At 40.7% G+C, this 25,194-nt stretch overlaps 1 protein-coding gene across 1 annotated transcript in view; it reads right to left on the reverse strand.

Moving 5' to 3' along the window:
• Positions 1 to 25,194, reverse strand: part of LOC132971054 (glypican-1-like) — a 48,965-nt gene that overhangs the window by 12,475 nt on the left and 11,296 nt on the right. The window contains exons 2-3 of the mRNA XM_061034539.1: positions 3,514 to 3,672; positions 1,233 to 1,450 (exon numbers count right to left, since the gene is read on the reverse strand). Coding sequence (XP_060890522.1) covers positions 1,233 to 1,450; positions 3,514 to 3,672 — 377 coding nt within the window. The remainder of the gene's footprint in view (positions 1 to 1,232; positions 1,451 to 3,513; positions 3,673 to 25,194) is intronic.

Raw genomic sequence — 25,194 nt, forward strand, 5'->3', positions numbered from 1 at the left:
ACAGAGGACAAATCATTTAATAAATGGTATGTTGTATATGTCTCTACCGGATAAGAAAGCTTTAGAAACAGCAAATGTTTGGAGAGAGAGTGGGGGATGAGCGACCAGTCTGAAGCAGCGTGGAGCCTCTTTACATGGAGTACCTGCTCCTCCAACTGAGCTCATTTTTGGTAATTTTCGCAATTTTTGTCAGAGATGGAGAGCTAGGGTCAATATGCAACAAGAACCCCAAGCCAGGACCCCCACCCAAACACAGGTATTTCATTGGATAAGAGCTTTAAAGCGCTTCTTCTTGAGCACTGGTTTGGCTCAACTTTTTTTGAAGGGGCTCCTAAAACAGAGTCGGTCCTTGACCAACTGGTTGCTGGTTCGACTCCTGGCCTCACACACATCACTCTCACTTCCCCACGTTTCCTGTTTCTTTTTTAGCTTACCTCTCTAATAAAAGAAAACGACTCCCCAAAAGAGAGAAAAATGAAACATCAACTCTGGTTTTTGCATTTAAGAACATTAATAGATACAAAAAAAAGTGCCAAAAGTGATGCGTCTAAAAATGGTTGTCACATTGTGTAAGAGTTACGAGCCAGAAACGCTTCCTGAGGAGGGACAGTTCAGGCAGCAGCTGAATATTTCAGGGGAATGAGTTCACAAAATTCTTAAACTGTAGTACAGCCAAATATAAAGTATACAGACATATCAGGTTTTTGTAAAAACAGCATGATGTGCATGTGCAAATAAATGCCAAGACAGTGTTTGTTTTGGTGTGGCTACCTTGTGACTGACAAGTTATTACCAAGACGACTGGAAAAATGCCATGTTCAGTATTCAGTTAGGGTTTGATTACAGAACGTAATGTTCGAAGCTTACATGTGGCAAAATTTTCCCAGTCAAAATCTCAGTTACTGAAAGCTAACAGTAGTGTAGGCTGACAACTTAGTGTTTGCAAACACTTCTGCTCCTCTCCAGCCCCGCCCTCTCATCCATATTTGGTCACTTCTATTGACAAAAAACTGAGATTGTACGACTAAATATGCCAAACCTTCAATTTAAAGGAGGAAGTCAAAAGCCAATGGGTGGCTACGTCCATTTCTTATATAGAGTCTATCAGTATCGTCAAACTTCAATCCAAATGGTGTTCTGCTTTCTGACTCTCCAAGATTTATAAGATTGTGATTTACATCACTCTGCACACCAGTCTTTCATTGTTAAAACTCTAAAAAGCTTTTACTCACATCTGATGGAGCTGTGGTTTTAAAGGTACGCTCAAAGAGGCGGGACCAGAACTCAGTCAGGGTTTCATCCAGGTTGAGGGCAGAGCCCCTGTAGTACTGTTTCAGGTCGTTGTAGAGATCTCCATAAAGTCGAGTGTTCTGGGAGTACAGCGGGCCGAGTGGAGACAGCGCCTCCTGCAGGGAGCGCTCAGAAGTGCTGTGCAGCTCAGTGAAATAAGCTGAGGAGGAAAGAGGAGACAGACAAGGGAACAAAAGAAGGAGACATGAGGCAAATTAAACAAGAAGGCGGAATAGATGAGTTTTAACTCCTTTGTGAGTTACAAGAACTTTATTTTAAACTGTAGCATTTCATAACAAAATCAGTTTTTGGCCACTTTGGCTACACAATTCTCAACATGAGCTCATCTTTCACACTTAACAATTAAAGCCTTGTCTAGCCTTTTTACACAGCCAGCTGAAACAACAAATTAACTGTCTTATTTCATGGAGATCTAGTGAAACAAAGTCATATTTCATTATTGCTCAGTTTAGGTCACAGCCATTTCATCGATTTTCTAAGAGGAAAACTTGTTTTACTCTTTGTGTTTTGGACAAATGTATCATTCATGTGTGCGATGAAAACCAAAACTGACAGCTGAGGGACACTACAGTGCTGCTGTTAAAGTGCCACAGCCTAGCGGTTAGGTCGCACGCCCCATGTACAGAGGTCACAGCTCTAGTCACAGCGGCTGTTGGTTCAAATCCGACCTCGTCTCTATGCCGCATGTTATCCCCAACGCTCCTCCCGGTGTTCACCGTCTCTCTTCAGCCGTCATATCCACAAAAGGCAAAAAGGTCCAAAAATACAACTATGTAAAAAAAGTATCTTAAAATATCGCCTGTATGAATATACATAGGCTTTGAATGTCGAGTATATCTGAAAAAAAAGGGCGCATATTCCTGGACAATGTGGACAATCTTTTGGGTGGTTTTCTCCCAATTGGGTGCTGGGTCAAAATGCACTATTGGTATAAAGTCCATGCTATATTCACACATGCACAAGTCATTTTCTAACCAATTGCTTTTATAATGATGTGAAATATCCAAATACCCAGCTGAGATTCCCAAAATGTCACATTTACTAATGCTGAAAGAGGAACACCGCTACATGCATATTTATAGTTAATGATAAAGAATAAGAATTGTCTTAATCAATGAAACAATGGGAATTGCAGAGAATACCCTGATTAACTGTTTTTTTTACATTCCAGCTGATTAGCACATGTATTTAACATTAATTTAGCATATCTTAAGGTTTCTGTGAAATTATCTTTGCAGTCCAGATGGATACTCGGCAATAGAGAGGTCAAATGGAAAGAATAGTGGAGTCAGCTCGCTGTCTCTGCAGTAAACTGGTCTGCTGCTTCAAAGGATGTGGACCGGTGCCAGCATGTTCTAACCACAACCAGATGGGCGGCCACATTAATGCTACTGAGGTGGCCTGCTGCCTCCAAACTAATACTTCCCCTCTCCTCCTCCTCCTCGTCATCCTCCTCCTCCTCCTCCTCCTCGTCATCCTCCTCCTCCTATTTATTTTTAACTTTTTGTTTTTTAACCCACAACTAATGACACATTTCTATCTTCTGCCACGTTTGTTTATCTTCTAAATGTTAGCTGTGGCACTTCTCATTCTGTCTTCCTTTTCTTCCTCCCTCCATCCCTCTCTTTCTCTGACGTGCAGTGATCTGCAGACTCGGCTCCTCAGTGGGTCAACTGCTCATTAGCTGAACCAGCCACTGCCTCGGGGGACACCCCTCTGTTTGTGTGTGTATGTGTGTGTGTGTGTGTGTGTGTGTGTGTGTGTGTGTGTGTGTGTGTGTGTGTGTGTATGTGTGCGCCGCTTTGAGATCAGGGGATCGGCTTATCACGTTTCATTGTGTCTGGCTGACTCCGCTCTCATTATAACACCCAGTCAGGGGTCCCCTTGACGCACAGGACACAAACACATCCTGCCTCACACACTCGCACACACACACACACACACACACACACACACACACACACACACACCCACACTCTCACACATACGTCGTCACTTTTGAAGCTGCAGGATTGAGCGCAGAGCACAGTCGGAGCTTGTACCGAACACAAATTCACAAACTCAATGTACAAATGTCACACTCCTCTGGGCTTCAGCGCTGAAGCTTTGGTATTGAGATCAGTCGGTAATGAGCATATACTGCAAACACACACACACACACACACACACACACAAAAACACACACACATGCGCTGTACTTACTGTCAAAGCTCCTGTGGAGAGCGTTGAAGGCTGCCTGCAGCGACCTGCCGGCCTCTCTAATCAGTCCCTCGGTCTCTCGGCCGCTCAGACCGGCCAGGTTCTCCTCCATGGTGCTGGTGCAGCAGGTCGGACCTTGGGGACACATCCTCAGATGTTCACCTGTCAGGGGACACAGAGATATTCAGGTTAATTGATTTATTGAATTAATTTCAATAATTGTGATAATTGAATATTTTAGTTAAATAAAACGTACATTTGCCACCAAATGAAACGCCAAATGAAAGATGGAATAATTCAAATTGTGTACAGTTTTTATTTTTAACACTGTACTGGCTCGAAAGAAAAGACTGAAATACAGTTAAAATAAAGATTATCTCAACCACCAGTGGATGGACTGTGATGATGGATTACATGAATTTCATGTGAAATAAATGTAGTGGCCTAAAAAGTGTTTTACTTCCCCAGAAATGAAGTGGAAAGCATACAAGTAAAGCAGGAGCATAAGGTAAAAGAACAACATATATAATTTTTTTTAGGCCCAAAAAATGTGTTAAAGTAACAAGACTACCTGTTTATTCTGGCCAGAAGTCCTAAACCAGAAACTCTGCAGGGTTGATTACAAATAATAATAGAAAAGTATGAAATTATTTTTTACTGCCTCTATTCGCCCTCTAGCCAATAACTCGACCCTGATGATGACACGCCCAACCGAAACTAGTTTTCTTCTATTCTTCTGGGTATTCTGCTACAGGGGGAGAGTAAAAATAAAGATGTTTCACGCACTCACAAATAAAGACATTCTCGTAAACACACATTCACAGAGTCTACCAGACAGCCTAGAAAACAGTCTGCAACATCAGTCTCTTGACAGCAAAGATGTGTGTGTGTGTGTGTGTGTGTGTGTGTGTGTGTGTGTGTGTGTGCATGTGTGTGTTTGTGTGCCAATGTCTTGGAAGGTTAAGGGTGAGTAAGTACCCCGCAGCTGTGTGCATCAGAGGCTCGCTTTCCTCTTAACGGGTCCATGGTTGGTGTGTCTGTGTGTGTGTGTTTGTGCCAACATGTGCATGTATGTGTATGTGTGTGTGTGTGTGTGTGTGTGTGTGTGTGTGTGTGTGTGTGTGTGTGTGTGTGTGTGTGTGTGTGTGTGTGTGTGTGTGTGTGTGTGTATCTGTGCTGGTTGGTGGGCAGAATTTGTCCACAGGGGTAAGTGGAGCAGAAGGGAATGTGCCTCTATCATCTTTTCAACATGAATCTATGAATCTTTCATCAGCATTGGCTGGTGTGTATGTGTTTGTGTGTGTTTGTTTATGTGGTTAGTGTGTATGTGTGTGTGTGTGTTTGCTCTATTGCAAATAAAAAGTTCTGTGGTCCTCAGGTTACGAGTGCAGGTCAGTCAGTGTGAGATCAAACACGTCTGAAGCCAAACACTATCAAAGGTAATTATCTTTATTTATTTTCTGATGTGTCTGACCATCAGGGGCCCGAGCAGCCACAAGGTGCAAGGACCCCCATTTTTATGATTCAAAGTTGTTACTGACAGACATGATAAATAACAAAGCAAGAGCATTCGATTGGAATTGGCAACCAGCTAAATTGTTATTTTAAAAAACAAGTACCAGTATCTAGTGTTGTATTGCACAAAATCGATCTTAGAATATATTGGCGCTAGACTGACAAGCATTGTAATGAAGGGTCTCATTGATCATAGGAGTATGTGACCGATTCCCTATGGAGCTACACACATATTGTGATATATGTCGGTGTGTTGTGATGCTATGATGCACAGGATTGTAAAATTTGGATGCTGTCTCTGATTTATTATCTTATGTTATTTGTAATTTTCTATTTCTGAGGTGTAACATTTAAATCAATTCATAATTAGATTTGTATCCCCCGGTTACGGCTGCAACCTTCCCAGTGTTACAGTCTAAGTAAGTGACACGCTCGCTGCACACAATGTGATGATTGTTCCTTCATATTTATGTTCTTGGTCTTGTCTCGGTCTCACCCTGCCTTTGTACTGGTCTTGACTCGGCCTGGATCCCTAAATGTCTCGGTCTTGATTTCTCAGGTATGTCTAGGTAACACTACCAGTATCAGCTCTCAAATTTACAATCTGTGCATCTCTTCCAAAAAAGTAGAACCTGAACAAAGTAATTACAAGAACACTCTGATTCTATATAAATGTTTCCTGACTAAGGACCAATTAAAATGAACGCATTAATTAAAAAAGCTTGTGACAACAGCCCTAAAACGTACATCTGTTGTCCGCCGTTGTACTGAAAACGTCTGCAGTACTATCGTTAAAAAGGAGAGTTGAAGAAAGATGCGACATCTTTGAGATCTCAGAGGCACTTTGTTTTCCACTAAAGACAGTATATGCGCCCTTGAGGCCAAATTCTCCAATGAGTGTCACATCAATGTCACACCCTTAACTGAGACACAGGCAGGAACTTTATGTCATGTTATGAAGCTCAGTGAACGTTCAAGCAGGAAGACTGTGTCATCATGTCCCTCCCTCTCTCCCTCTCCCTTGGTCTTCCTCCTGCAGTTATCAGCTGTAATGAGACTTAACTCTCATTGAGTTTGAGAAATCTATACACACATTAACCTGAACAAAACACTGTTCCCTATACCCACATCAGACAATCCCCTTCCCCCTTGCTGTCACTGAAGTTAAGTCTCTTTTACTTTTTTACTGATTCTTTTGAAGTGTACGCCATGAAACAGCCTAGCAGTTGAAGCACTTGTTGAGAAGAAGGACAATATGTATGAATAAAACAGTAACAGTGTTATCTGATTTAGAAATAATGATGTAAATAAAAAGCTGACCAGATGCAGCATGACGAGGCCAGAGACCTTGAGCGTCCAAGGGTCTGCTCCCTCTCTCCCTTCAGAAGTCAGGTTGTCTTTTCAATGTGATCGCTGTGACCCTCCTCCACCCCAGTCACCTCCAATCCATCTCATCAGTGACCGGGTTCAGCTCCTTTGAAGTCTACACTTCATTTCATCCTGCATCCTTACTTTACCACCACCACCACCACCACCGGTGTCCAGACTCCATCGAGGGGGAATACTTTCCTGCTGTCAGCCTCACTATTCCTTAGGTCCATTAAGATGTCTCAACGGAGTAACAATCACCGAAGACATTGCACAGTCCTCTTTTTCTAAACTTGTAAAATAAATAATTGTTCACTCACAACTAAGTTTCTCCTGACTGATATATTCTCAGATAGCTCGGACCAATCCCATGTATACATTTAGCTTTGTAGCCTATGTGTATTCCAAAACTTTTACTTTTTGAAAATCGCCATTGAAGACCACTTGACACGTTCGCTTGGAAATGCGTCCAAAGTGATACCAAAAAAAAAAGTACCCGGAAGGTTCTATCTAGAATTCTTCACCAATGGAAACCTAAAAAAGAAATCAAATCAAACTGAACCATGTTTAGAAATGAGACATTGCAGGGCTTCACAGGCGGGCAGAACGAGGGCAGATTCCTCTGCTGGGGTTTTAAAACCACACCATCAGTGTGACATGTGTGGTTCAGAGACACCATCTATGGGTGCTCATGTGCTGTAGCTAATGTTAGTGTTTAGTTGTTGGTTTTCTTACCAACCTAGACAACGCGGGGCGTTTACCACAGTCACATATGCTTTACTGCATTCCTGGGTTGCTGGGTAATGGAAGCAGCTGGCATCCTGCTATAAAAACATGATTCAGTCGGAAAGACACAACTGAGCACAAGGGTTGACAAACAAACACAAACACAAAAAACGCAAGCTTGCAAACATGCCATCACACGCCGACAGATACACTCAAGAGTTCCAATAAAGTGCAAGTTATCACACCACATCAGGGGATAAGTGCCTTGCTCAAGGGTTTGGTGACGGGAAATGGAAATAAGTTGTGCAATCATCAGCATATAGTGAGAGTGTGAGGTTGTCAGAGTGGTGGAAACTCCTTTTTAGCAAAAGCTTTGACGCAAAACAGAGCTTTTAGGAGCTGCTCGGAAAAGGAGTGTAAAAAAGTCGGGGGAGGGGAAGAAAGGAGACGAAGAGGAAGTGATTTTGCTATTTTTGCCCTCAAGCTTCAGTATATATTTAGATATGTTGATATCCCGAGGGGTACTCACACAAAGGGTTCAAACTACATTTGTGGGGACCTTTATTGACGCAATTCATTCTCTTGAGCCTAAGGCTTTGTTCAGCTGGAAAAAAATAGATGCTTACAGCATTGCGAGAAGAAGGAAAGAGAATAAAAATAGGCTGGAATATTAAATGTTTTTTGAGGAACACTCATTGGTCGCCTGTTATAGTTTGACGTGTAGTCAAGTGCAACAACTCTTGGAGAGACCTAAAGGCCAGAGTATGTTAAAAGCAGATGAAAAAAAGATTAAGCGAATCAACTATGAATTCTTTATGTCATCCAGGAACTTTCCTCAAGGGGTCTGGGTACCCTTAAAGGAACTAAGTGCATTTCCGAGGCAGGCACCGGGCTGTTGATTTTTCACACATCAGCAGAACAGCTTGCCGAAATCCTAAGAGTCTTCAGACCTTTTTGAAAATGCAGACACCAATGGGCTGGAGGAATTCTTTAGTTCCTTTAAATTCACTTCAATGAACTTATAAGTCCCAGATTTTTCTTTTTGGTGGAATTGGAGCAATAAATAGAGTTAAGCTTTGTGTTCTTATCCCAAATTGTCAAATACTGATGTTTGTCCAAACCCTTTCAAAAGTGGTTTATGTTGTTTTTTCAAAACAGTCTTTCTGGTCAGGTTTTGATGCAAAATTCTACATGGCTTTGTGTTGGAAAAACATCATGGGTTGGCTTAAACAACAACTCATCGTTTTCTTTAGGGTATTACACAGATCTCAAACTGCTAGGGGAGCAGTCTTGTTTGGCCTATTCTTCCCCCGAAATTGACTTTTCCTGCCTTTAATAGGTCTTATAATGCCATGGATAGGATCACCCTCATGCAGATGGTTAAGGATCGCCTATAGGGCAGCCACCCGAAGGCGTTGGTATTTGATGTCTTGGGAATTGAAGAGGTTAAAGTGACGAATGATTGTCCAAAAGCAGATGATGTCTCTCTGTCTTCAGAAAGATCGTCCAGAAATAAATATGAGCTACTTCTGACATTTGGGGCCGATACTACAAAATAGAGTTCAACATACCCAGGGTACCCAGGGGGTAACGGTCATATTTAAAAACTCAGATGCAAGTTATGATATTAGAAAAATATGAAGAAGTCAAACACCTCATTGAGACTAAAATCAACACAGATGCAGTTGCAAAATGCAGGAAGAACTGGCAGAGGAAGAAAACTCCCCCAAATTAAGGCTTGTATCTCTTGTTGTGGATTTTTCTGAAACATCTCAAGTCAAAGTCTTTGTGTATTTTATTGCATATAGTAAAGAGTTATTTTGCAAAAGGGGTAATCAGCTACAAAAGTAACATCAGTCACAAGTGCATCAAAGATTCCCGGGGCAGTCCCGGTTGCAGAGCATATTTATACTATCACAGGGTGTAGGTAATTTGCATATACATGAGTGTGTAGGTATATTACATATACATGAGTAATACATCGTCATTGGTTTCAGCTTGCCCTAGTGACTACGCCTTCTGCTAGTTTGCCTGGTGATTTATCTAACGCCAACAGAAACTCCTTTGTCCGGAGGGCACTGATTTAGGATCCTGCTGTACTCAGATCCTGAGGAGTGTTCCTGTTGGAGATACAGACCAAGGCCATACAGAGAAACAGTTTCTAATTGCTAAATGACGCACGAACATCTAAATCTTTTAAGTTCAAACGACGACGACAGACAGATAGTATTTTTCCACTACACTCTTTCCCATTGTTAGTGCACCTTAGATCTGACAACAACAACTACCATGCATTTAGGTTGAATGTGTGTGTTGCACTGATTTTTTCTTGTGGCGGGTAAAACAGTTTTGAATTTGATATTCCAGCTGCAGCCCTGATGGTTATAAACAGAGCGGTATGGAGCCAAATTAAATTAATATGAACACATAATTCAAAGCAATAAGTAAGCGTAATTTAACATTTTGTAAACTCAACTACAAGACTCCGATGCTTTTTCAGTCTCTGTTGAAGGATGATATCAGTAAAGGAGAATTAACAACTTTCAGTAAGAGTGTATATTTGATATATTGAATCATACGGGAGACACAAAGTGTTGGTCACTCTCTCTCCCTCCTTCAACTCTCTTGATCAGCTTGCAGAGCTCCTTGATCAAGAGATCTTATTGGTCAGTGGGCAGAGTTTTCTTTTTTTTCTTATTAAGAACATAACCTGCTCCGGCTCAGGGTAGATGTTCAGCCTAAGTTACCATGGTGATCTAGCCTGGTAAAAAAGTGAACCACCTTTGTAGTCCTGAAAACCTACAGCCATGTAGTACACCCCCTGGTCTTTTCTAGCTAATGCTAGCCTTAATGCTAAAACCTGGAGCTCTGAAGGTTTACCCTAACCTCAATCACTACCGACCGGACATCTAATCCCACCGATCTACCCGGATCATCTCCCACTGAGTACGTAAAAGCCCTCACCTCATGTCATCCCAGAAGCTTAATCCAATTTTGTACCGTTAGGTTGCATGACACGCAGAGAGAAAACAGTACTTAACACTTTACCATGAGTCTCATTCTGAGACACAACAAACAAGCTATTCCAACGTAAAATAAAGAAAATAACTTTACAAAAAGTGAAGATCAAAAAAAACAAAGGTATCCCTTTTTACTTGTCAAACAAAAATATGGAAATTTTTCATCAAAATTAAAGAACAGATTTGCAAGTAGAAGCACAGAAACAGATATTTAGAAAAATGGAGAGCATAAGTTTCTGCCCAGTAGATGAACTTCCTCTTGGCTTGCAACATAAAGTGTTCGAGTGTGGGTGTCATTTTTCTTTTTCTTCCTCCAGTCTAAATTAGAGATACACTGATCCACTTTTTTACAGTTCGGATCCAATTCCGATAAATACAGATAGCGATACAGATTCCGATATTTGTATTATCATAACTTATAGTGTTATTGTTGTTGTTGTTGGTATTATGTTTGAGGCTACACTAAAGCTAAAGCTGTAGTTATCCTGACATTGCATTGTGCAGGCTTCACATACAAAACAGGAAGCAGCAGCAGCTTTTCAAATTAAATCATTTAAACTGAATTGTAAGAGTTGTACTTTTGATCATGTAAAAGGAGCTGTTCCATCTCGTCTGAACGTCGTCATGGACACGATTTGTGGACACTTCCTACAGTTTACTGTAAGTGTCTTCAAAGTGAGCTGAGAATGTTTTAAGTGCCCAACCATCTTTCTTAATCAGTGACGTGGATCAGCGCCGTCAGTCAGATATCCGATCTGTAAACTACTTCAATATCGGACCTGATACTGACATGAGATCGGATCGGTCCCATCTCTAGTCTAAAATGACTCAAAAAGGGAAATTTAGAGCTTAAATTTATATAACGTCATGAAAACATCCGACCTGGATGGTGTTTAACCCCTGGTATATATAATTCAGCGACTCATAGTGATATAAAGATGAACTGCCAAAACTCTGGAGTATGTATGCAGAAGTTGTTAAAAATAATTAAATAAAACTAGTTCACAGAATATTCTTCCCTGACTTAGAGAAGTTCATACATCATCTCATCAGCAGGATTTCCTGCAGCTCTGTAAACTATGATGAAATATGAGATTTTAATATATTCAGTGTCTCACCTGAATGTGAGGCCCCCGGCAGGAAAAGAAATGTGCTGAAGATATACGAAACAAAGAGAAAGGGACTAATCTGACTTAAAAACACACTTGTGTAATCATTGCCCAATTAGATTTTAAACATTTATGGATCCATTAAAAGGTCACCAGTGCATGCTTTTTCCTATCCAAAACATTTCTGCTTCACATAATCATCAGCAAAATCAACCCTGAGTGCTCCTCAGTCCAATCACAGCCTTCTATTTTCAGCAGCTGCTCGCCCACTTTCTCCTTTAACATTTTAAGAGCGGCTCAGCGGCTCAGCGGCTCAAACCAACAACCTCGTGTCCTCAGTCTGGTTTGGTAGACCCTGAGAGGAAGTACATCCTCAAGGCAAAATCAATCTTTCACTCAGATTATTCTACTTTTTTTATGAATAGTTTATCACCTCATTGAACTGGCATGAATCCTGATGAGGTAAATTCTGAAGTATTGATTGTGTGGAGACGTTTGATGTAATATTTATGGGTTTAAATCCATTTAATGGTGGATATTGTGCACAGTTTCCCACAGCCCTCCCACAGCTAAGTGCTGCATTAGAAACAGTGCAAAGCCCTGTTCTGCTGCAGGGCATTTTGCACTTAATCATTAGTGAATCCATTTAATTCAAAACTTGTTTTTGGTTTTGCCTGCAGACGTGTAACAGCTTATACTTGTCGCCATGGAGACCACATCAAGACAACATGGCAAAGCCATTCATTTCCTTTTCCCGTCAAACACATCTGGCTCTCACTTTCTTCTCCCTGTCACACCCTCCTGTTCCGACTCACTTTTTTCTCCCTGCATTCCTTGTGGCAGCCCCCAACATACCTGAGCCCGTCTCAACAGGCGAGCCAACGTCGGCACGTGTGCCAAGCAGGTGGTGAACAGGTATCCTGCATCTTACTTCAGGCTGTCAAGACGCCATCCAGCCAGGCAGCAAAGAGCCAAATTGAAAACTAGGGCTGAACCCCGCCAAGAATGTTGTCAGTTGCATTGGATACAGCTGTTTAACATGAAGCCTAAACTATTTCCCCCCAAGTTTGCACCATACTTAACTTCTATATCTGCCTGTATATGAGTCCCATTTTTATTTATTTCTCCATCCACAAGGTCATCATATTTTTAACCAGGAAGATAAACTAAAGCATTTATTTTACACGACTTTCAGCAGGTATGTAAAACTGCTTATAACATATTGTCCCTCAATTAAACAACTTTTTATACGCGAGGGGAGGAGTCGGCCAGCCGTCCGGGCGATGTAAACAAAGTGAAGATAGGACTCTGAAAACTCTGAAAACATCACAGACAGTGGGACTCGGGTGTTACACCCATTGTAGACAGTCATGACTCACAGAGTTATTTTCAGAGGATATACTTGATTTATATTATATTTAAGTGTGAAAAATCACATATAAAGACTTTAACATCGATGTCTTTTCATCGTTCTCCAACAGATAGCCTACAGGGAAAAAAAAGACTCTCCAGGATATCAGCTTGCTTTTCTGTAAGCATTTAGTTGATGCTCATCAGTGACAAAGGATTTTAACGAAAGGCAAATTATCCACAGAGATCTTCTCCTCCCCCAAAAGGAAAGAAAGCAGAGTCAGGTTAAAATAAGTCTCTTCAACTATTTTCAACATAAACAGGGGCGCGAGGGCCACTTGCAGATTTCATTACAACTTCTTTATTTTCCACTGCAGAAGTCATCACCTTCCTTCACCGGTAGCTGAAATGATGACCTGCTACTTTTAAGTGCATTCGTTTTTCCAATTTCTTCTTTCCGTGCAAGCTAAAAAAGATGCAGTTATTGGCATTTGCTGCTTTTTTTGGAGTTTGATAGGATATTAGGACATTGCTGCTCGATAAGAATAAATAATCATGATTGCAACCAATGTTATTTTTTGTTAGCTCCTCTGTTGTGATCTTTCTGTTCGCCAAGCCTTCCTTCTCTAACAGGAGCAGGTAAGGGCAGAAAGCGTGTAGAAGTCATCGCTGACGTTACTGTTCATTTAATCCCACCTTCAATATAACACAATTTCATGGTTTGCAGCAATTTCGACTCGCTGTGTAATTCTTCCATCTTGACATGGTGTCAGTCCTGCACTCCTCTGAGTACACAAAACTGCAGAAACAAAGTTTGGAGGTTTGACTGAGAAAATGTGAGTTGACTTGAGTTTTTGTCAATATGAAATTTGTAGAGAACCATCACCCAGAACTATCCTCAGTCACCACTTACCAATGCTGAACTAAACTCGAACTCCCATCAAGAAAAACTTTCATTAATCAGGCCTAAGAACTCCAACCTTGCCAACACCCAGATTTAATGAGACGTTTGGTAAAACAGAAAATGTATTTCACCACTTAAGCAGCTGTCTGTTCCCCTCTGTCGCTCACTCTGACACTTGGAATAGATTAATTTCTCCCTGACTGTTATTTTTTTTAATGTTTGGTGTTGTGTGTTATGATGCCAAGCTGCTGTCTAATGTGTCATTCGTGGAATTAGTTATTGGTTTGGCTTCTGGCTACAGACAGATAATTGGTATTTCCCCTCTGGCAAAATGCATTTTTTATGTTCATGGGAAGATTTTTTTCGCTTACAAGTTGTTCATCTTTGCTACACAACACGGCAAATCTGATGATGTTGATCTTGATTTAGCATTGATCAGTGACTGGAATATGTTTGCTAATATATCACATAATTTAATTTTTTAATTGAATGTGAACTGTTTGTTGTACCATCCAAATGTAGCTAATTTGAGACTTAAAAAAAACTGACCTGATGAGAACCGATCTACGATTAACTTTAAATTATCACCCTATTTACCGTCTGCATTAAAGTATTTTGTCTTTACCAAGATAAATGTAATTATGATGAGTGGCGCCAATATTTTTAATCCCCATTTATTCTGTCATCTTTTCATAAAAGTTGTTCAACAGTTTTGGGGAATGTATTTGTTTATGTTGCCAAAGTTAGATGAGGAGATAGAAACCTGGGTCACGTCCCTGAGTTGAAAGAGTTGGAGCCAGGAGGGGGATTAGCAAGTCTAGCAAAAAAAACAGCTGGATTGGCTCCATCTCAAACCACAAACACTCACTTTTACATCAAGCGTGGATTCAAAACATGAAACATGGAAGGCAGAGCCAGGCTAGCGGCTACATGTTTTCAGTCTTTATGCTAAGCTAAGCTAATAACCTCCTGGCTTCATGCTGATATATGTGGTCTTGAACTTAGCTCCTTCTTTTACTCTCTTTTCTTTGTCTAATACTTCTGTACTAAACTTAACGTATTGCAGTTTAGTGTTAGTATCCACAACGTCTAACAGGGGTCGTCCGCCTTTAAAATATCAGTTTCAAAGTCGATCTGATAGTACAACAACTTTCAACAGCGAGGACAGCAGTCATCCCGTGTCCACAGAGCACCCTTGTCGCCTGTTTTCAGCACTATGTAACTTTGGCAGCAGGCTGCGGTTCTCTCGATAGAAGTGTGTACGGCTGTACAATACTAGTTCACACGCCAGCCTTCAGCTAAAAAAGAAGCCATTTTGCTCGTCTTTGTATTTGATTCAATGGCTGAGGCTAAGAAACGGACGAGGACAAGAAGAGAAAAAGAGAGTGTGGCGGAGCAAGAAGCCGGACCTTGTCAGTTGACGTGGTTTTTAATAAAAACCTGTATTTAAGATTTTAGAGGAAGCACATCTTGATAGTCGAAAAAGCTTCTTTCAAATAACGCTCCCTGTACTGCACAGAGCCACATATTAGCTACTATTTGGAGAACTGCTTCTCCACTCCTTTGCTTGTCAACACATGCACGTTGTCTATGTTGGGAAGCTTAAAAGCTCTTTTAGCATTTAACGACAGTGCAGTTGCAGTCAGAGACCTTCGCTGGGAGCCAAAGCACACCACACCACATTTCTCTATAGTGTTGCAACCCTTTTTGCAGACATGGTAGTCTCTGTTTGTTCAGTATTCATACAGTTCTGGTTACTTTATTCCTGTTGTTTCTTATCCATCTTCGCACTACGGTCACTTTATTTAACCCATATTTACCTTTATAGTTATATTGTATATATTAGTTCTGTTGTTCCACTTTTCACCATGCACCTTATAACTTATCATTTAGCCTACTTGCACATAGCTCTGTATATATATATGTATTTCTCGTTTACTGCACATAGTTCTGTTTACATCTGATAGTCCGATCACTGTCCACTTATATCTACTCCTTCATATTTTGTATTTTTAAGTTAAGTTTAAGCTTTAAGTTGTATTTAAATTGACACTTTATATTTAGGTTAAAATGTTTCGTCTACCTGCACTGTTGTTATTTTACTGCTCTGTGTGCCTTTGAATTGCCCACTGGGGACAAATAACGTTTTTTTAATTGAATTGAATTGAAACGGTTGGCTCATGACTTCCTTTAGGCGGCAGTAACTGAACATCACCAACATTGTCTGAAGTCAGAGGTGCATTAATGTCCTGCTATTTATCGGGTGCACTATTCAGAAAGCAAGATCACACAATTGACGACCTGATTTTACTCTGCAGGTGCACACACACACACACACACACACACACACACACACACACACACACACACACACACGCCTGTGACAACCATTCAAGTAAAGCCAGAAGACAAGGACAAGCCCAAGTCTGCTTGTGTGCATTTACTTTACTAAATGGATACACAGATCTCTTATCTCAGAAAAAAGTACCCTCAACTTACAGTATCTGTAATATATAAAGGAATGCGATACTCTTGGCTTTCAAAGAGACTGAGAGCTAACACTGTTCATATACCCCCAAATAAACATTTGAGGAGTTAAGAGAATTATAAAAAAAAGACATTAACTCTTGTGCTACACACCTAAATACACTTGCAACTCTGTAACACACACACAAGCGCACGCACGCGAACATACAGGAAGGGTCAGCAGACACAATTAAGGAGGATCAGGTCATTTTATTACATTACACACGCACTGCAGTTATTATATGTATAAGCTTTTATCCATCTACACACACACACACACACACACACACACACACACACACACACACACACAATGGTAGGGATAATTTTAATGTTACTTACACAGACATAATACCCTGAGGCTTTAGGTTACACTGAATGGAATGCACAAAAGATAATCTCTTATCTATCAAACACACACAACCACACACGCACACACACACACACTTGTGAAATCACCCCACACACTCCAGATCGTTTAATATGCTATAAAGGTATTAACATGTGCAATAGCAGGTCTGTATTTGCAGTGCTGATGTTTAATTTAAAAAATAAAGGAACACCCTCACCTATCCCCGGCTTCTAAATCAAATAATTAAACCACTAAATGTGCAGACTTTGTCATTTTAACTTTCGCTGAACTGCTTAAAAAATGCTCTGGTTGAACTGTCTTTAATTGTAAATAATTAAAAACTATTTCTGCACCGTGGCAAAAACAAGATCAATTTTGTTTGACTTGAGAAACTCAAGCGATGTTTCCAATATCTCAGATTGTCGAGGCATCCAGCTGGTTAAATGAGACGTGGAAATCCAATTACAATCCCAGCAACCAGCAGAAGTGCTCCATCACGCACCTAACCTGCACCAACACAGCCAGCTCTAATCTCTTTGCGAGGTCGGGCAGTGTACATGGGAGCTGAATCAGCACGCTGTAAAGCACAACTGATGCCTCTCAAATGACTAGTTTCCAGATGTTAGACCGTTGCTCAACCTGCTGACAAAGGGAGAAAATTGGAGTTTGACAAACAGCTCCTCTGCAGGGCGGAGCGTCGCTGTCGAAGTATTTGAAGTTGTTTTATTGTTTTAAGATGTTTAAATAGTGATACCTGATAATTACGACACCTGTTTTACTCTCATTTTGGCTATGATTTATACCTGAAATACAGAAATTATGTCATTGCAGTAATGTGCGAACGTTGCTGAAAATTAGTCAGACGAGCAAAGGTTTAAATGAGAGAACGCATTTATCACCTGCCAACATTAGGATTTGAAAAAGAGGGAGATTTGGGTATCACCGGCCTCATCCCCAAATAACCCTAAACCGAAGAATAATAAATTAATAAATGAAATAAACAGATGTGACAGAAAAATGACTTTTTGTTAGGCCTTGTTGACACGAGAACGATCCTTTGAAAATGTAATCGTTTCTTGTTTTCGGTTTCAAAAAAAGTTCCTCTTTCAAAAGTCGTTTTGATAACTTTTTTAGGGATCCGCAAAAAACCACTAAAAAAAACTCTGTATTATAGATGTCAGAGAAGTAGCTGGCGGTGTGACTTTATATGTTGCAGTTATGTCTTTGGCCATTTTTGCCTTCATTGGACGGGACACTCCGCCATTGTTGTAGTCCACTATACTCGCGTATGACTATTGACTGGAACCATGATGCCCATGTGCGAAAGGTCTCAGTTTTCAGAGGAACAGCACACTGCCATCTTACACAGCGACTGAAAGGCTGCCGTCTTCAAAACTTCAGTTTTAGGGAAGGAACAGCCCAAACGTAACCAAAGTCATGTAAAAAGAACCTTACCCCCACTTTTGGTGTATTTCTTTCTCTGAGGGACAGCTTCTGTTTTCAACTGTCCCCAAAGAGGAGGGAGCATGTGCAGCGGCAGGCGGCCACCCGGAGGAAAGGTGAGTGCTTTGCCTTTTCAAAGTGCTTCTCGTTGAAAATCTTTCATCTTTTCAGAAGGGCGCTGTTGACGTCACTGGCGCTCTTTTCAAAATAAATGATTCTGTATATATTCTCCATCTTTTTTTTTGTGTCGTGTACCCACATCCTCTTTGCTCTGTGTGTGCCTGGTGCACACAGGTCCTAAGGCAGTAGCCATTAACAGAAGAAAGCTCCTGTTAGTGTCAGGACTGCTTACACACAACATGTAACCAGCATTTCAGGCCTGAATTACTAAAAATAGTTCAACTGTCTAGTATTTTTGGTGCCAAATAGCGAGGGTGACAATGTTTAATGTCTTCAATTTCTATCACTTAATAATCGTGTACTTCCTACTTTCATGTTTGTTTGGTGGAAATGTCCTCATACCTGATGTATTGATGTGAACTTTAAAATCATTGTTGAAGACTCCTCTTCCCGGATGCTCTATTCCCCTCGCCTTAACCAAATGTATCCAAACCTAAACCAAAGTATTTTGAGATGTGACTCATCAGAAAACAGACAGCCCCCTTGCTGTTAGGAACATTTGTAGAAGGAAAGTTTGGAGAATTACAGAAACCTGAATGTCATGAAATTGTCAGGATTTCATGTATGAAACTGGATCATCACAACTCAACCAAAAGCCACAGTGCAGTGTGAGAAAAATATGTAGAGAAAGAAAAAAGAAGAGAAAAGATGATGTAATAAGTATTTGAGTTTGAAAAACATCATTCTAAATTAAAAAAAAGTTGTCTATGTTCATGTCAGTCAACATCCCACGTGCTCCATACAGGATATAAATATATCTACACAGACTCACAACAAAGCACCTTTGCACTTTCTCTCCTTTTATCTCTCTTTCATGTTCCCCTCCTTTAAGTCTTGTGTCCTTCTGTCCTTCCTCTGATGTCGCCTCAACTTTTCATTTTCCTGTAACATCAGTCTCTGTCGCTTCTTCCATTCCTCTATCTCCTCTTAATGTCACCGCCTCTTTCCTTTCATTCTCTCTTCCCTCCGCTTTACCTGTTCCTCCACTCTCTCCTGCTGAGATGAAAGTTTTGCCACAGGAAGTGACCTTGCGCCGTGTTACCGCAGTAACAGTCTGTCTCGTAGTAACTGATCTGATCTCTGACCTTTGAGGTCGTGAGGACAGAAACACACTCGGTTATTCATGGGTCCTTACAGAAATAAAAACATAGCGCCTTCTGTACAGTACAGTGAACACATGATAAATAATGTGTCAGATCAGTGTTAGAGGACATAAGTGGCACTCTGACACACACACACACACACACACACTCACGCGCCCCGGGTCTGCCCTCGCTCTGCCGTCACACACCACATCAAAGCGTCTCATTGCCGAGCAGTAAAAGTGGAAGCAGCGGTTTGAATTTATTCCCCTCAGTCAGACGTTTATTCACTGCTTCCCTTTCTTAATGAGCGTCTTACAATAACCCTGTCACTTACTGCGGCAAATTACTGCTACCTAAATGAGGGGCCGATGCTACGTGTGTGTGTGCATACATGTGTTTGTGTGTGTGTGTGTGTGTGTGTTTGTGTGTGTGTTTCCGTCTCACACTCTCTTCATCATTTAAAGGCACCTGTATGTGATTTAGCGTTCCACATGGCCTTCCTCCCAAAGTACACTTTTACCTTTTTACTATCCAACAAAAAGCAAGTGATGGAGGAGGGAGGGGGGGGGGGGGTAATGATGAAAGGAGAGGGAGATGGAGGAATGAGAATGCAATAAAAATGGATATGAGAGAAGAAGGAGGGATGAGGAAGAGGAAGAGGGAGAGGGAGAGAGAGCAGTGAAAGATTATCAGTGGACACAGAGGCAGAAGAGGCGAGAGAAAAAAAGTGAAAATGGAGTAAATTATGAAGCTTTAATCACCTTTAAATGTCTTATAAGTCATAGCTTATGTCATTTTGATTTACAGTCACACAACTTTTCCTCTCAAAGCGTAATTGATTGACAGAAAAATGACTTGCACTGCGGTTTTGTGACAGTGCATCATAAATTTCCCGCAGCCGGCAGAGCTACTCAAAATCAATGAGATGCACTCTGCTGCACGTTACATTAAAACAGTCCTCTTAAAACTACTCAGAGTAAAGTCAACATTATGACACCAATAAGCCGTATCATCATATGCACTCCTAACATTTTGAAAAAAATGTTCCCGACTTGCTTGTTCACACAGAGTCAGACACTAAGATGACAAGTTTTGCCTTTATGTCGTAGTATATCACTACTTGTAGTTTAAAATATTCACAGTATCGACAAATGAGAAAAAATAATAACACTGGTGAACAAAAAAACATGATGAAGCCGTTCCATTGTGTGCACGAAGATCGCACTGCCTACTGTCCACGGCCATGCCCATCAACCCCTGCCACTTGCTCACAAATTTCACAGAATACTTCTTGCTGCACTCTCACATCGACTCACCCTCACTTCACGTGGAAAATTTACCAGACAGGATAAAGTCAGGTAAAGTCGGAATGAGCTCGCCACCAACATTTCTGGAATTTTTCTGGAGTTTTGTGCAATTGTGAAACCCTGAAAAGTTAATATTTTGACAATTGACGAAACTTCTCTTTGGAGTAAAATGTCAAAATTCAATGACAAATCTAGTACGAGTATTTTCTCTTGTTCTGTTCTCATTTGATCTTTGACTATATAAATGCCAGTTTTAAACTAACATAACATATACTGATGTAATCTTACATTTTGTCTACTCCAGAGGCATTGCAGCTAAGTTCTCCTGTCATCCGTCTCACACATCAGATGGAACAGATTTGTTATTTACTCAGTCTTGCTCTCCTCATCAGCTGGGTAACAGCTCAAGTACTTGCACAGTAGAAGACATTTTAATTTACACTTAATGTGTAGTTAAAGTAACAGAAATAAGTGCCTTTACTCCTTCTTTTTCCCCTCACATATAAAACAGTACTTTTACTGTTTTCAAGCCAATCCATGACCGAAAAGTAACCTGCAAAACATGAAAAATAGATTTAGCTAAAGCTTGAATAAAAGAGACAAATAAGAAGGGTTAAAAAAAAAAAAGAAGAATGTGATATTGAACACATGAATGAGAGAGAGAGAGGAGCACAGGGAGGTGTAGAAAAAACAGTGTTTTGGGTGAACCATTCCTTATTTTATACTAACTGAACCAAAAATATGCCACCACCTCCCCGTCCAGCCCTGTCTGCTGCCTGCTGAGTGAGTGTGTGTGTGTCTGTGCATGCATGTGTGTGTTCACATGGCACCAACTGTACCGTATAATACCATAATACTATGTAATTTCAGGGAGCAGTTAAAGGATCTTAAACTAACTACCAGTTTTACTCCCTTTTCCCTCGGTCTGTAAAAAAGCCCAACACGTGCCAACTGATGTGTGCCACGCCGGGGGGGGAGAGTCAGCCAACGCCTGACTGCGCACATTTGTACTAGTATGTGGATTAAACCTATAGTGAGGGCACAGGTCAAGTCAGCTACCTTTGACTGTTGGGATTAGCCTTTATTTACAATTGACTGTAAACAGAGGATTGTGTCGCCCTGTGAGATTTAAGACTTCTTGAGAAATAATCAGAGTTTCTGCAGGTTTTTAACAAGCTGAATGAGAGCAAGGGTCAAGCAGAAACAAACATGAGTGAGAGTGTGTGTTATCCCCTCACTGGCAAGGTCAGGGCGTTGTGCTATCATGCTGTGAGCTAAGGACCGCTAACACATAGATTAACGGGCCAGGATTAGCATGCGATTAGACATCAGGCCCTAATCCAAAAGCGCAGTGTTGCTAGTGGTGATGGGAAAGGTGAGAGCGTGGAGTATATGGTATATGAATGTGAGCAGTGTGATGGAGGGGGGTTAAAAGGGGCTTTCTCAGCATGGTGTATTAAATCCTCATGGATGGGGGAACATTGGGTCACAGCCCTTTTCCAGGTCATGTCTTCAGTGTCAGAACAGAGGAGAAACTGAATGAGATGTGGAAATGACTGATTTAAAGCTTTTGGTACATTTGATACAATCGATTTAAAAAACACTGATTGTATTGTTTGAGACTGTTCCTGTTTTTGTTAAAAAATAAATAAAATAAAAAAAACAAGCCCACCCAGAGTTTTTTAAGTAATCTTTCTACTAGAGCAGAGAAAACAGCAACCAAAAAAAATTATAACAACATAGTTAAAGCCTAAAAGCTTGTATGAAATTGAGCATTTTTCAGGTTCTAAGTGAGATGACTGTAAATTCAGAAAGACAGTTGCAAAATCTCAGTCTCTCCACTGGAAAAAGTCAGTCAGACCACCACACCTCTGTGAGTGTGTTGGACACAATGGACCTCCCATTCTCAAATCACAGAGATTAGCATGTATTCAGACACCTCTTTGTTGCTACAACAGCAGCCACTCTACTAGGAAGGCTAATCCTAATTCTTCCAAAGGTGTTTAGTGGGGTTTGTGTCAGGTCTCTATCATTTAAGTTGTTCAAGTTCCTCGACAACAAGCTGGTCTTATCGTCATGCGTTTGTGCACAGTGGCACAGTATCCGTACTGTTTGTTTCTATTTGTCTGTATTTGCCTAGCTCATGCTGATGTCCTTGATGTGTCATGACTGTGGTTTATGTGTCATGTTCCGCAGAACAGGAACCGGCTGGAAACCAGTTTCTAAACTGTAACTTAATGTTACTTTTAAACTTTCCTGTATAATAAATGAAATGAAATGCAACTGTCTTCCTGAAACACAAAAGGACCGTCCTCAAAACTGCTGGATGTGCCCGATGCAGAAGCAGCCACTGAAGCCAGCGCTGAAGTGCAAAAAACTGCAGTTCCTAAAGTGTCCACTTGAGGCTGACTCTAAAAACCATGGACATGTTGACAGCCTGGTACAAAAAAAAAGTTTTGGCCTCTATAGCTCATTTGAAAAAGTAGAGCTGCACCAATTGCAATTTCTCTGGACTTTTCAGATTTTTTGAAGGTCTTACCTGCTCATAACTATTTTTAGCTGACTTTGAATTATTTTTTAAATAACTATAATTGACAACAAGAACAACATCTTTAAAATAATACATGCATTGTTTTTTCTGAACATTTTAGGAAGCTATTATTAACACTCTTCATCCCTCATTGTTAAAATATAATAAATCAAATCTCAGTTTACTGCAGCATCACTGTCTGAGGATTTATGAATTAATCCACAAACAAATACAATTGGTGACTATGTCATTAAGCCATTGCAGTTTGTAGTTTATCACCTGACTGCCTCTCTCTTATTCGCTGCCTTGGAGAGTGATGATTGAATTTATTTTATCTTATATGTAAACTATATTTCCTGCAGTGATACCATATTGTATATCCACTTCTTTGGGACCAGGTAACCCCCAATCGTGCATAAAACGTGGGTGGCCAATAGATAAATTTTGCCATTACATTGCTGAATATAAAGTTTTACTAAAGTCAAGATTTCCTAGTTGTAGTCTTGCAGTCCAAAAGTTGGGATGAACAATCTGTTCTTTTTCTCAAATTGCCAGATTTCCAGCCTGCTCAAATATCTTCTGCATAACAAAGCCAGATTAGATCCATATAAAACATGACAACATTGCCAAGCAGCTATTTAAATTTCATCGGTAGCACTACTTCTTTGGTATCTTTTTTTCAGGAGTTCATTATTATGTTTCCCATGATGCTTTTGGGTATGAGTCTGTAAGCACTGCTCAGGAGCCGCAGCACAAAGTGAGCAACATTTGGCTCTCTCTTGTGGAGGATACCCTGGTGTATCGTCAGGAAATGACTCACTTACTGTACCTTTAAAATGTTATGAGCCGAGGAGCTGTTTTTATGCAGTTCGCCACCTCCATGAAATAAACTTCTCAGCCATTCCCGATGGCAAACTATCTAATAAAGCAGAAATGCCATAAAGATAACAATAAAAATAACAGGAAATAGCCTCTGAGCTTCGACTCAGGAGGCTGAAATGATAAAACAAGAGCAGGTAGACTAGCTGTGTGGAGCTCATAGTGCGGCTCATAGAAACACAAACAGGGCAGACATGCACCGACTCTGGATCCTCACATCAACATGGAGTCTGTATGAGCATAGCGTGCCCGCACACACACACACACGCACACACACACACACACACAGGAAAACACACACTCTAAAGGGATGGATCCTGTCTATGGTCTAAGGTTCCCCAGAAACTTACAACACCTTTACATGACACTCCAGGCAGCCAGCAAAACATGGCTAAATGTGTGTGAGTGTCTGTGCTTGTGCGTTAAATGTCAACAAAACAACAACACTCAGATTCAGGAGAAAGCGTGCGTCAGCAGGATCCCGGATTGATTTGGCCTTTTATAAAATCCACTCCTAGACATAAAAAATCAATCATCTTTTTCACCCTGCTAACACGTGATGTAACAAAGATGATCATTACCCGCTGTTGCCAACGGTAACAGGTGCCAAATCTGTTTTATCTTGTAGGCAACAGCACATGCCAAAGACTCCGAGTCACAATGAGATCTGCCTCTATAATACTCTCAATCAGTGATCCTATCAGCACTCTGATGCCCTCCTAGTGAGGACACTGTGGCTTTTCTCGAACAAAAAAAAACAACACTCTTTTACACTGAGCCATAAAAAAGGATAAAAGCCCTGCTGGGATTTGAGGATAACACTTGTGTGATTAGCTTTGTGATTAGCTGTGAAAATGTAATGTCTCCCCTGGTGACCGTACACTACAATGAATACCTCTTGTTTAACTGTCTAATTTGACTCGTACATATTTTCACCGCAAACCTGATTGCACCAGCAGAAAACAAATTAGAAAGGGGCTTTAGGACGTCAATCTCCTGCTTTTCATGATTGTTGTTTTAGCTCTCAGGGTTGTCAACATTGAAGAGGAGGTCATGTAGCCTGACATGACGACATTGTCTGCAGACATTGGATTCAAAGACAATTTTGTTTTATATCAAGAAGTCCTGTTCAGTTCATTACACATAGAAAATGTTATTTTTTTGCATTTTTGTACGCTAAAGTAGTGAATGGCACCAATATATCAAATCAAAGCGGTGAGATAAAAATACAGCCAATGGAGGTAAGGCTATGTGAAATCTGGAGGTCATTCTGAGGTGTAAATTGTAAAATCTCAGGACATACATTTAATGAAGTAAATTTATGTTAACTTAGGTTCGGGAGCAGGACTACACCCTAACCACACCTCCAATCACCTGACAAGCCTACTTA

This window comes from Labrus mixtus, chromosome 3 (genome assembly GCF_963584025.1).
Source record: "Labrus mixtus chromosome 3, fLabMix1.1, whole genome shotgun sequence".
Lineage (NCBI taxonomy): Eukaryota > Metazoa > Chordata > Actinopteri > Labriformes > Labridae > Labrus > Labrus mixtus.